The sequence below is a fragment of the Convolutriloba macropyga genome, chromosome 14 (assembly GCF_964194025.1).
Source record: "Convolutriloba macropyga chromosome 14, txConMacr16.3, whole genome shotgun sequence".
NCBI lineage: Eukaryota > Metazoa > Xenacoelomorpha > Acoela > Convolutidae > Convolutriloba > Convolutriloba macropyga.
The window spans coordinates 38,386,187-38,397,667 of NC_134481.1; the positions used below are offsets into that span (position 1 = coordinate 38,386,187).

Here is an 11,481-nt window from a genome sequence, read left to right on the forward strand (position 1 = left end):
TTTTTTCAGTAACCTATTATCAAACCCTTAAGGACGTTTTCTGGCCCCTGCTTCTGGGAAGACGCGGATAATGAAAAATAAATGTCAAAAAAATTGAAAAAATTTGTACGTTCTGTCAAAAAAATGCTAAAATTCGCGATGTTAAAATCTTGAAAAACATTCTATTACATTTCGAAACTATACATGAACCTATTTTCAAACCCTATAGGAGGTTTCTCGGCCCTTGAGGCAGGATAAACCTAAAAATCGACAAAAATTTCAAAAACTTGAAAAAAATGAAAGTTTTATTAAAAAAATTGATAAAATTTGTCATTTTAAAAAATTGAAAACTAATCCATGGTAAATAAAATTTTTTCAGTAGTTTATTATCCAACCCGTAAAGACCTTTTCTGGCCCCTGCGTCTGGAAAGACATGGATAATGAAAATGTCCAAAAAAAAATAAAAAAGTTAGCATGTTTTATCAAAAAAATGCTAAATTATGTGATGTTGAAATCTTGAAAAACTTTCCATTTTTTAAAAAAGCTATGCAGTAAACTATTCTCAAACCCTAGAGGAAGAGAGGTTTCTCTGCTCTTGAGGCTGGAGAAACTTAAAAACAGACAAAAATTTTCAAAAAACTTGAAAATGTAAGTTTTATAAAAAAAGAAATTGATAAAATTTGTCATATTAAAAAAATGAAAGCTATTCCATGCTAAACAAAATTTTTTCAATAATTTTTTACCAAAGCCTTAAGGAAGTTTTCTGGCCGATGCGTCTGGAAAGACGTGGATAATGAAAAATAAATGTCCAAAAAACTGAAAAATTTTGCACGTTTTGTCAAAAAAAGCTAAAATTTGTGATGTTTAAAAGTTAAAACTCCACTACAACTACAAACTATGCAGTAAATTATTATAAAACCCTAGAGGAAGTTCCTTGACACCTATGGCTGAAAATACTCAAAAAAAGCTTGAAAAAATTGCGAAAATTAGTATAAAATTGCATGTTTTTAGCGATCGGTTGTTCGTCAGTAGCCACGGGGGGCACCGGGGGGGGGGGGGGGGGCTGATGGGGAGGGAGGGGGGAATCACTGGGGTGGGGACAACAGCGTGGTGGGGGGGCAATAGTAGGGGGGTGGGTCAACAGTGGGGGTGTCTTCAATCTCTAAGAACCGGCCTTCACACCATAAGTTTAAGTCTCCAAAACAGTTTGAGCTGAAACAGAGCTGAAATGCTCTAAGAGCACTTAGTGCCCGCTAGGCGCTACCTGTTTATCCCGTTTTGACGACGAAAAGTCAAAAGCGTCAGACGAAAAATCGGTCAAGCGAAAAATCTCATAAAAAAGACCGACTTCGTCTGAAAGCAGTTAATAATCATCTATACTGTAAACATCGGGGTTCATGCGATTTGGTATGTAACTATCACACCCGGACCTGAGATCAATTAACCCAAGCAAATACTCATCGAGGTAATTATCTAACAGCTCGTGTCAATTTGAGTTTTTTTCTGCTTCAGTCCCTTTTTAATTCAGGACAATTTTCGATTCGTGTGACATATCAAAATATCGCAACCAAACATGTGATCAAGTGACCGGACAATAGATCAAAAGGACAATAGATCGAAAAGGGTAAAATTGGGATAGTAGATTAAAAAATTGACTGAAGTTATTTGCGAGCTGACGTGAAATTGACGCATTTGATCATGCCTCGCGAGCCATAGTCAAGTCTTAATGGACCGTTGAATTTGATGAATCTATAACAACCAAACAAATTATCACGACCGAACGTCTCATACGCTCTATTTCAAGTGAGTGCTTAAATCTGATTGGTCGATATGCAACCTGAATAATTTCATTTCCGATCCAATCTCCCAACACAGTGTTCAGCCTTCGCTGCCGTTGAATATTACCTTGACTTTTCTAAAAAATTAAGCGATAGCCACTCAGATACTCAAAAATGAAGAATTAAAGTGTTAAAAGGTCACTCAAGAAGTCAAAGAATGTTCTAGAACAAAAGCGCAAAATCGGTCAAGCAAAAATTTCGCATAAAAAATACACGTTTACAATAATTGCATCAAACTTCCTCTGAGAGCAATTTTAAAATGACAATATACGCTTTCCAGGGAATTTGGATGAGTTCTGCTCCAAGAAGTATTTATTCCAATTCATTCATTGAAAAACGCATGTTATGGTAAATAGTTGATTCTGATACTATCCTTGAATACATTAGCTACATTTGTCACGATTATAACTATGGCAATTTTTGTATCTATTGTGCATCTACCATGGATTTTGCAATAGTGCTGAGGATGGGCCGGGATGGGGAGGGGTAGTGTATGGTGTTGATATTGAATTGCAGGGGGTTGGTTGGTTGATTACCTTAGTTTTCAGGTAGGCTAAGAAGGCATAGGCCTGTAAGAGAAGGAAAGTGCCGGCAGCTGCCATGTGTTCCGATGTTCTCACTGGCTGGAATCCCACAAAAGGCACTTGCATAGACAACAACAGACCCATTATGAACCACACGGAGAACGCTGCAATACAACACCATCATTAACACACGTATATATCTATAAATCAGCTTATGTTGACTAGTTTTCACAAAAACATACAAAAGAGCATGGATCCAAACAAAGTTTCCGACTGTTTCCTGCAATGACGAGAATCGCATAAATAAAAATGCCAAAAAATGACATCAGAGAGCTTACCACGAGTTTTGAAAAGTATAAAATAAAAAAAAACATGAAAACCATCTGAGAAAAATCCTATAAAAATTGAAATCCATGAAAGCTAATTTAGAGCTCTCACCTATTGGATCCTGCTTCAGACGGGGGGGGGGGACTATGGTGGCTTCAAATGACCTCATTCGAGGTTACTATACACCACTACAGTCACTAATAAAAACTTAAAGTGAAAAAAATTCACAGAAAACAAAAAAGTCAAGGGCGCAAAAGTCACTCAAAAGTCAACTCGGCCAAGCAAAAATTTTGCACAAAAAAGACCAACACGGTTACCATACTTGCTTCAAACTTCGTTCGAGAGCAATTAACAAGCGACTACCGTCAGACGAATTGCTCTGCAACGAGAGCCGAGATGGTTGGTTTGTTTTTTTTGTATCTAGCTTAAACTTAGACCCAATCTCACTGCGAGGGACGGGGTAGGGGCTCCTGAAACTTTATTAATTAAACATAACCAACTAAACGTCGGAAGAATTGCTCTTGAACGACTAGTGGGAGCTCTAATCAATTGCAGCCTGTTTCAGTCGGGGGGGGTCTAAATGGCACTCAAAAAATCAATAGTGGGCTTCAAATAACCACATTAGAGGTTATCATATACCACTAAAGATTTAAAGGACAAAATGGCACCAGTTTCGGCGCAGTTTTCATTTAAATTTGAGTATTTAATTTCCGCCAATTGAGTTCAGCTGCTTGAAATTGGGATTGAGAGAGAATTTTAGATCACGCGAAATGCAAAAAGTCAAGGGCGTAAAATTCACTCGAAAAGTCAAAATTGTCAAGCGAAAATTTTGCATAAAAAAAGACACACGTTTACAATAATTGCTATGAACTACGTTCAAGAGCAATTAAAAAGCTCTTCACGCCTTCAATTTCTACTGACTCAGCAGCTTCGGTTAGCTCAACATCTGCATACACAGCTGAATGGGTCTAAAAAGAAAGTAAAAAAAATTGTAAACAAGATCGTGACGTACCGATAATACAACGAAGGATTGTTGTCAATTAACAGCTAAAATAATAATCAATGGAGAATGAACGATTTTGAATACATCTTTTTTAAAAGTATGTATGTGTTTTTATATACATCGAACACCATTACTTGTATATTTTTGAGCTGCAAATAATTCTACAACACAACAGAGCAATGATTAACTCAAAAACAGTTTGGAAAAAGATCTTCAGCCAATGATGCAACTTTTATGTTGTTCGAATCGGGTAAAGCCTCATTTATGAACAATAATCATCGCTATCATAACCAGAGCTGGGCTAACTTTAAGTTGAGATAAGAATTTTATCAGTGAAAAATCATGATTACAGACAAGACCAATTTTTCGCATCAGAACTTTGCCACACGTGAGAACTTATCTGAGATCAAAAGCCACACCCAAAACTAGTCTTTAATTTTTCATAGCAATTCTGTTTCAAATGGAATCAGGGTAATCAGAAGGTGTCTTGGGCCAGATTAGTGGGTTTTCAACGGTTAAAACAACACCCCTAGCAGGTCGATTGTCGACAGTAGATCAAAAGTAGACTTTCTCACTGTTTTATATTGATAGCGCATGGTTCGTATCTTTTATATGAAATTACAGAACAAATTAATTGAGCAACTGATTTAACTGATGAGCTGAATGCAAAAAAAACAGTAGGTGTAAGTAGCAGAGAAATCTAAATTATTTTTCAAACTTGAAGCAGAAAGTAAAACAATGTGCACGAGACAGCAAAACACAATAACCGCCAGGAAGCGGAACTATTCGTGCAATTTAAACTTTAGAACCCATGCCCAGGAAACAAATGGATATTTGAAATAAGAATATAAGAGCTGAACATGGACTTAATTACCAAAACTTAACCGCTAAATCTCCTTGTTGAGGACCTATAGCCGTTTTTCATATATACAATTGTTTATTGGGCACGGTTTCTAGAGTTTAAATTGCAAGAATTTTGCATCCTGTCTTTTATTTTCTGTGTTTTGCTGTCTCGCGCACATCGTTTTACTTTCCCTCAAGTTTGAAAAATAATTTGATTCAGATTTCTCTGCTACTTTTAAACTTATTGTTCTTGGAGTTGGAGTTACATTCAGCTCCAATCAATTGATTCAGCTGTTCAATTAGTTATTCCTGATCTCTCAGCTCATTGTTCATTCAACTGTGGATCGAACACTTCAACCTTTTGGTAAGATAACTTAATCTCGCAAATATAAGAGAAAAAAACGTAATGCAAGCAATTCAGTCAAATATGCATGAATGGACGAACATCAATTAATCGTGACATTATATGGTCGTAACCAAAAACTTGACGACGAAATAGAAAACAGAGTAACACAAGTCCTTAACAGCAACAAAGAATTTTCATTAACTAAACAACATACTAGAATGGAATGAATGAATTGGCAAAACCATTTAGAAAAAATCCAGTCAAGAATCAACAACGCGCAGGCGAAAAAGCAAATTTTTGTTCAAACACCTTTTTCTGTAATTTTAACCTTGCATTTAAAAAAAAACAACAAACGATATATCTCGAAGCGAGAGAAGCCGAGCAAAAAAACCTGTTAATTTGTAGACATTTTCAAAAAAAATTGTTGCAACTGCTCTCAATAAACCCAGAGAAACAATTTTTGTTTGTTCAATGAGCACCACCACACTACACCCAAGAGCAATGGAGAACACTTAAAATATGAGTAAAAAATAACTACAAAAAACTGCAAAATGGTTCATTTATTCTATGAAAATCTGGCCTACCAAGCCTTTAAATAAAACGTTTTCACGTAGTAACAATGCCCTTGAGACAACTCTTTATACGCTATTCAAATTCAAAACTATTCTGAAAGGGGAAAAGGAAAAAAGATTTAAAAATTGTTCAAAAAAAGCAATTGTTCAGAAAAAGAAACTCACTGAATTTAGCCAATCTATTACGACTAAAACAAACTCAAAGTGGTATTAACCAAATCAAAAGGTAACTAAAACCCCAAAAAAAAGGACTATTTTCAATCAAAAAACATCAGACATTAAAATGCTTGAAAAAATACAAAAAATAAAAGAAAAATAAAAACATCATAAGCGTCGAAATCACAAAACAGCTCAGGATTGCATCTAAACGTCTCTTATATAGCTTAGATGGACAAAAGTTCTTCCTAATGAACACTTACTTGTCAGGCATGGTTAGTAAAAAAACCCAATCTACCCAAAAACGCTTAGCACAAAAATATAAAAATGCTGTCCGAACGAAAAGGCCGGGCATGAAATTTTGCTCGCTTAGCAAAATTTTTTCTCTGTTTTTCAATTCGTTCAGCCGTTTGACCTAAACACTTTGTTTTCACGTGCGGCAGTGAGTTTTACGACCTATTTTAAGTACACTTAAATTATCGATAAAAAAAGACGCACCGCCAATACTCCTCTTCAATTCGTAAAAAATATTCTTCTCCAATACTATTCAAATTCTTTGAGTAAAAACCAAGAGAAGGCCAATAATGGCCCGAGCTATCGCTTCGCGGCAATTAATAAACATACCCGACAGATTGCCGGAAAATAGCCGCCGTTGATTCCAATAAGCATGATTGGGATTGAAATAACAGAAGATATTGAAAAAAAAAGAATTTTGTACAAAAACATTTTTTTAAGTCCGATTTATTTTGATGGCATTTCGTAGTTGAACATACTTCTATTTCTTAGAGAGAGGCTACAGGGGCTACTATCAATAACAATAAGCATTAGAGATGGTAAATAAGACTTATAGGAACGACGTTCAAATAGCGGGCATCTAAAATTGGGCTTTATGGGTTTATCCCGTTTCTCTTTCTGACTTCAATTTTTTATACTGACTCTGTTCATTTTGAATTGCTTTGCTGAGCAACTGATGTTCAAAATGACTTTTAGCAGAATGAGAGAAGAGAGAAACTAGCCTAGAGAAGTCAAAAAGATATCACGCAAAATGTTGAAAAAGCGGCAAAATGAGGTAAAGCGGAACATTTTTTTATTCGACGAAGTAAAAAAAAATAGGAGCGCTATAATAGCCGGCTGAGAAGATGAGGGCGGCTATTAAAAACATAACTAACTTACTTCGGTCGAATTCCTCTCGAACGACGGGCGATGTGTTCTATCTAAGTCTGGCACTTATTTCGTTGTAGCGTGATACCCCTCGATGTAGGGATTGGTTGCAACCTGCTTTATCAGTGTGAGAATTACTTGACTGAGAGACTTCAAATAATGTTATTAGAGATTACTCTAGAACAGTACGATGCTTTAAAATCGAAGAGTGGAACCAATTGGTCAAATTGATTAAAAAACGGCTTACAATGCGAATAGAATAGAATTTTAAAACATAACCGGCAGATTGTCGGAAAATAGCCGCCAAGTCCAATTTCTGTTCGTCCATTGATTCCCATAACCAAGATTGGAATTGAATGAGGAAAAAACCAGTGAAAAAAATGACTTTTGTGCAATCAATTTTAAAGTGTGAACTATTTTGTTGTCATTTTGGAGCTGTTGTGAACAAAAATTCATAGGCGAGAAAGCGAATTTTTGTCAAACACCGTTTTCTCTTTCTACTTTAAAATTGGAGCAAAAAAATTTCACGCCGCAAAATCACTCGCTTTTTCGCTTCACTTCCTGTTTCGGCGTGACCAAAATCACTACTCCAATTTGACTTCAAAAATCATTAAAATGTGTGAACAGATCTTAAAAAAAAGACAGTGGCCCAATACAATCATACATTCACACGACTGCAATAATTCCTTCAATTTTGGTTCCAACGCAATTAATGAGTAGCCGCGCTCAATTCCTATGAATGACATCTATTGTAAATTAAACAAGGAAAAAGACCATGTATTTACAAACGATTACTCTAAAATTTGTACTATTCAGTTTTGTCTGTTCACTTCTGGCCGTAACATAAGCAACGGTAGAAGCGACGAATAAAATAGAGAAAATAATAAACTTTCAATAACCGCTAAATTAAAATTCTTTGTCATATAGTCCCCAACATTTAGCCAGTTACATTTCCACTGAATTAGAGTCAGAAGGAAGTAAGACACCTCTTCATGGACTTCAGAAATCAAGCCTTTTATCGTTTTCTTGTGCGTTTTAATTAGACAAGCTGTACAAAAGTTACTCACCCACATATAAGCGATGACTGTATCTCTGCATGAGAACAAGTACAAATGCATGCAGTGGCACCAGATTGGTGATGAACACATAGCCACCCCATGCGGACACCTGAAATAAAACTGTCTTTAGAACCTCGATCACCAAAGCGTACTACTAACCCCGTTGTTCCTGTTTTACTATAAGTTTCCAGATGTTCAATATAGTTTGTCTAAAAAAATAGTTTATCTGACTGCGCTCCAACTTTTCTACGGAATTTTTAGTACTTTTGGTAATCTTAGCTTTGGTTGTTTGAGGTGTTTCAGTAAGGGTTTGGTCTGTTGCCTCTTTTATCATTCGAAAGTATGATAGCATACTAAAATTATTGAGATTAGGTATAAGTTGACATGAGATTCAATATACAAACTATTGCTCGATACGTTGCAAAGACCAATTGGTTGATTTTGCTCAATGAGGGCCTTCTTATCGATTTAAAGATTGGCATGACGTCACTCTCTTCCAAAATATTCATCCGAAAATTGAGCTTGGAAAGAACTCAAACTGACTTGAATGATTTTGTTAGGTAAAGTTAAATCATAGCCTCGTCCATGTGTGGACGACAAGCTTCATTGGCTTCAAGATCTTAAAAATATGTTGCCAGAAATGTTTGATCAGCTAATTTTTTCAAGTTCTAAATTTGAAAAAGTCACTTGGTAATCGACTTCTTCATTTGTTAAGAACAGATTAGTAAAGTAGTTGTAGAAAAAAAAGTAAATTTTGTTCGATCATTTAGCTTTGGTTCTTGGATTACTATAATTCCAGAAACCTGCCTCTTTTATGAAACGAACGTAGATACTTTTTAGATTCGCTAAATTTCGGCTAATAAAGAACATTTTTCTCAGAAAATGATCGATCTAATTCGAGCATCCTTAAAAGGAGACTTCTTTATTTCTAAGTTGAATTTTTATTTTCAGCGTTGGCGTTCTTTTTCTCGCAATGATTCTGGTTATCTTTTCAAATTAATTTATTATGTAGCAGACCTGATCTATGTTATGTTACAGTAGGTATAGACATAATCAATGACATCGGGCCAATTGCTCTCAAAAGTCGGACCACCCGTTGGGTTTGTCGGTAGCTAACTGCGTTTCGGGAGCCTAGTTTTAGCCCAAATGATTAAATGGGGTTAATTATGTTGGAAGAGGTCCAACTCTAAGAACCATCCTTCACAACAGTAATTTGTCTGAAACAGTTTCGGTGAATTCCTTAATTAGAGACCAACTTAATATGACATCCGGTCTTTACCTGTTTATCGTTTTCTGAGAATAAAAGTCAAATGGTCAGATAAAAAAATGAACAGATTGCCGGAAAATAGCCGCGATAGACGCTTGTGGCCTTCCATCGAATTCAAACAACTAAAGAAATAAGATAGACAGATTGACCACCAGTCACTTAATAGACCACTAGACTTTTTGGCTAGATTGGGACTGTCATTTTTATGAGACATATGCGCTCTATAAGGAGAAAGCCATAATAGAGCTTTCTCAAAATTAATATTCGAAATCAAAAACTGAAAACTTTATTACTCAAGAATTAGGTCATATACGTTTAGCACTACTTAGATGCACACTATTGATCTTTAACTAGTAAATGTTCATAAAATTTCAAGTTCGTTAAGTGAGTTCAAAAGTCATTTTTTGAGTGAGGTACGTCACGCAATTGACCTAAAAGCAAAGAAATGACGTCACGCACAATCAATTTTAACTGCAAAGCAGAAGTCATTGAAATCCATTGGTCACAGGAATCATCGACGGAGACGGCGAATTAAAAAATACCACGATGTCCCCAATAATAGCCGCTATCGCTTCGCGGCTTTTAATCAGACAAAAAGTTGGTAGTACAAAAAATCGCATTAAAAATTACATTAGTCCCAGCAGGACTAATAAAAATTCTACAAACTTCGTTTCACAGCAATTGAACAAGTAGCACCTATCTATTGGATTTGACGCAAAAGGACTCCACATGCAGCTAAGCGAAAGCGCAAAGCTAAGTTTTGTCCTGATGCATGTAATCACGTCAGAATATGAATCCTTTTTTCTCTCGCTGATTCTTACTGCCAAGCCCCGTATTGCTTTCGAAGATGATGGGCTAGCTCCCCCATTGCAGGAGCAGATCAATGGACAAAGGCGGCTTTCTCGACTTCAACTACTCTTTGTTCATAATTCAATTTTTTATGGTCTCGTGACTTTTTTATACGAATTCGGTACACTTTTAGGGTAAACACATTAAACACTTCTATTTTGCCAATCAGCTAAATTAATTGACAAACCATAACAATAGATTTGACTATCTATCTATAATTGTCTTTGCATTTTATAAAGAAAAATGCGTTGATCGAATTACTTACGATTTAGAGAATGTTGCTTCAACTTTCTCTAATTATTAGCAATTAATTGAGTCGTTCCAATCAACTATTGCAATTAAATTATAGCCAGCAATCAATTATTGCAATTCTAATTAATTTTTCAAAATTCCTGTGTCTGTCTCCGTCGCTACTAACCATATACATGTAGGAGAGTGCTGTGATACATGCCCACATTACAGATCCAGTTTTAAGCGACTTGATCCAGAAATAGTATGTGATTAGCAGAGCAAAGATTGCAATTCCCTCGTTATCGTAGGAGCCAGCCACAGAACGAGAAATATAGCCAGGAACTGAAATGCAGCATTGAAATTCAAAATGCTTTAAAAAGATAAAACCGATGTAATCTATGTGGTACGTACCAATGCACATGAAACAGGCTGCTAGAAGTCCTGCGCCTTTTGACCATATTTCTTTTGTAAGAAAATAGGCAGCAATCGCCGTAAGACCACTGAACAAGGGAGCAAGAAATACACAAACATCTCGGATATGCACGGTGAAATTCAATCCATTCAAAATGAGATGTATCAGGCCCGACGTTATCATCAGACCAGGATATACCTAAACATAAGTTTCAACTTTATAGAATTAACGCGTTAAAAAAGAAACAACTAATTTGGAAAAAGAAACTAACAGTTCCTCCAACTATTCTCCCAAGGGGGTACCAAGCACGGTCATCAAACCAATTTAAAAACTGGTACCATCCATTCTCCACCAACTGAGACGTGGCCCGATAATTAAACCACGGATCAAACTCGTGAATTATACTCTCAAATCGAATAACAGCAAATAAGCGAGATATGAATCCCTCAATGCAACAGATTGCTAAAATAACTACCACAAGAAGTCGTTCAGCAGCGTTTGCTATTTTCTTTTCGTTCAGAGCTTTCGACGAGTTGCCTTTTCCAAAATGACCAACCTCAGAGGCATAACTTGAGCTCAAACTTGCACTATATGTAGGAGCTCCTGCTCCATTCCTACTCGAAATCTGCTTAAACATGTCTTCGCCAGACATGTTTCAAGATTTCCAATCAATCTAAAACAATGTACAGATTAAACACGACAGGCAAAGAACTGAATTCAGAACTGGAGAACGAATTACTCAGACGGATTCCACGCCTGATATGATACGAAAAATGACAAAAAAAACAACTCCATTATCACTCTATTTTGTGTATAGAACACAAGAAACATAGGTGCAGATTGACAGGAAATAGACACAATAGCGTTGTAGATCCGCAATAGCATCTTTTCATTAAATGCTGAGCTGATTTGTTT

At 36.0% G+C, this 11,481-nt stretch overlaps 1 protein-coding gene across 1 annotated transcript in view; it reads right to left on the reverse strand.

The window, feature by feature from the left end:
- LOC142353270 (dolichyl-diphosphooligosaccharide--protein glycosyltransferase subunit STT3B-like) overlaps nucleotides 1–11,236 on the reverse strand; it is a 45,037-nt gene extending 33,801 nt beyond the window's left edge. Inside the window, exons 1-5 of the mRNA XM_075405501.1 lie at nucleotides 10,838–11,236; nucleotides 10,566–10,764; nucleotides 10,342–10,496; nucleotides 7,817–7,916; nucleotides 2,354–2,505 (exon numbers count right to left, since the gene is read on the reverse strand). Coding sequence (XP_075261616.1) covers nucleotides 2,354–2,505; nucleotides 7,817–7,916; nucleotides 10,342–10,496; nucleotides 10,566–10,764; nucleotides 10,838–11,218 — 987 coding nt within the window. The 5' untranslated portion in view covers nucleotides 11,219–11,236. The remainder of the gene's footprint in view (nucleotides 1–2,353; nucleotides 2,506–7,816; nucleotides 7,917–10,341; nucleotides 10,497–10,565; nucleotides 10,765–10,837) is intronic.
- Between the last annotated feature and the right edge of the window lie 245 nt (nucleotides 11,237–11,481).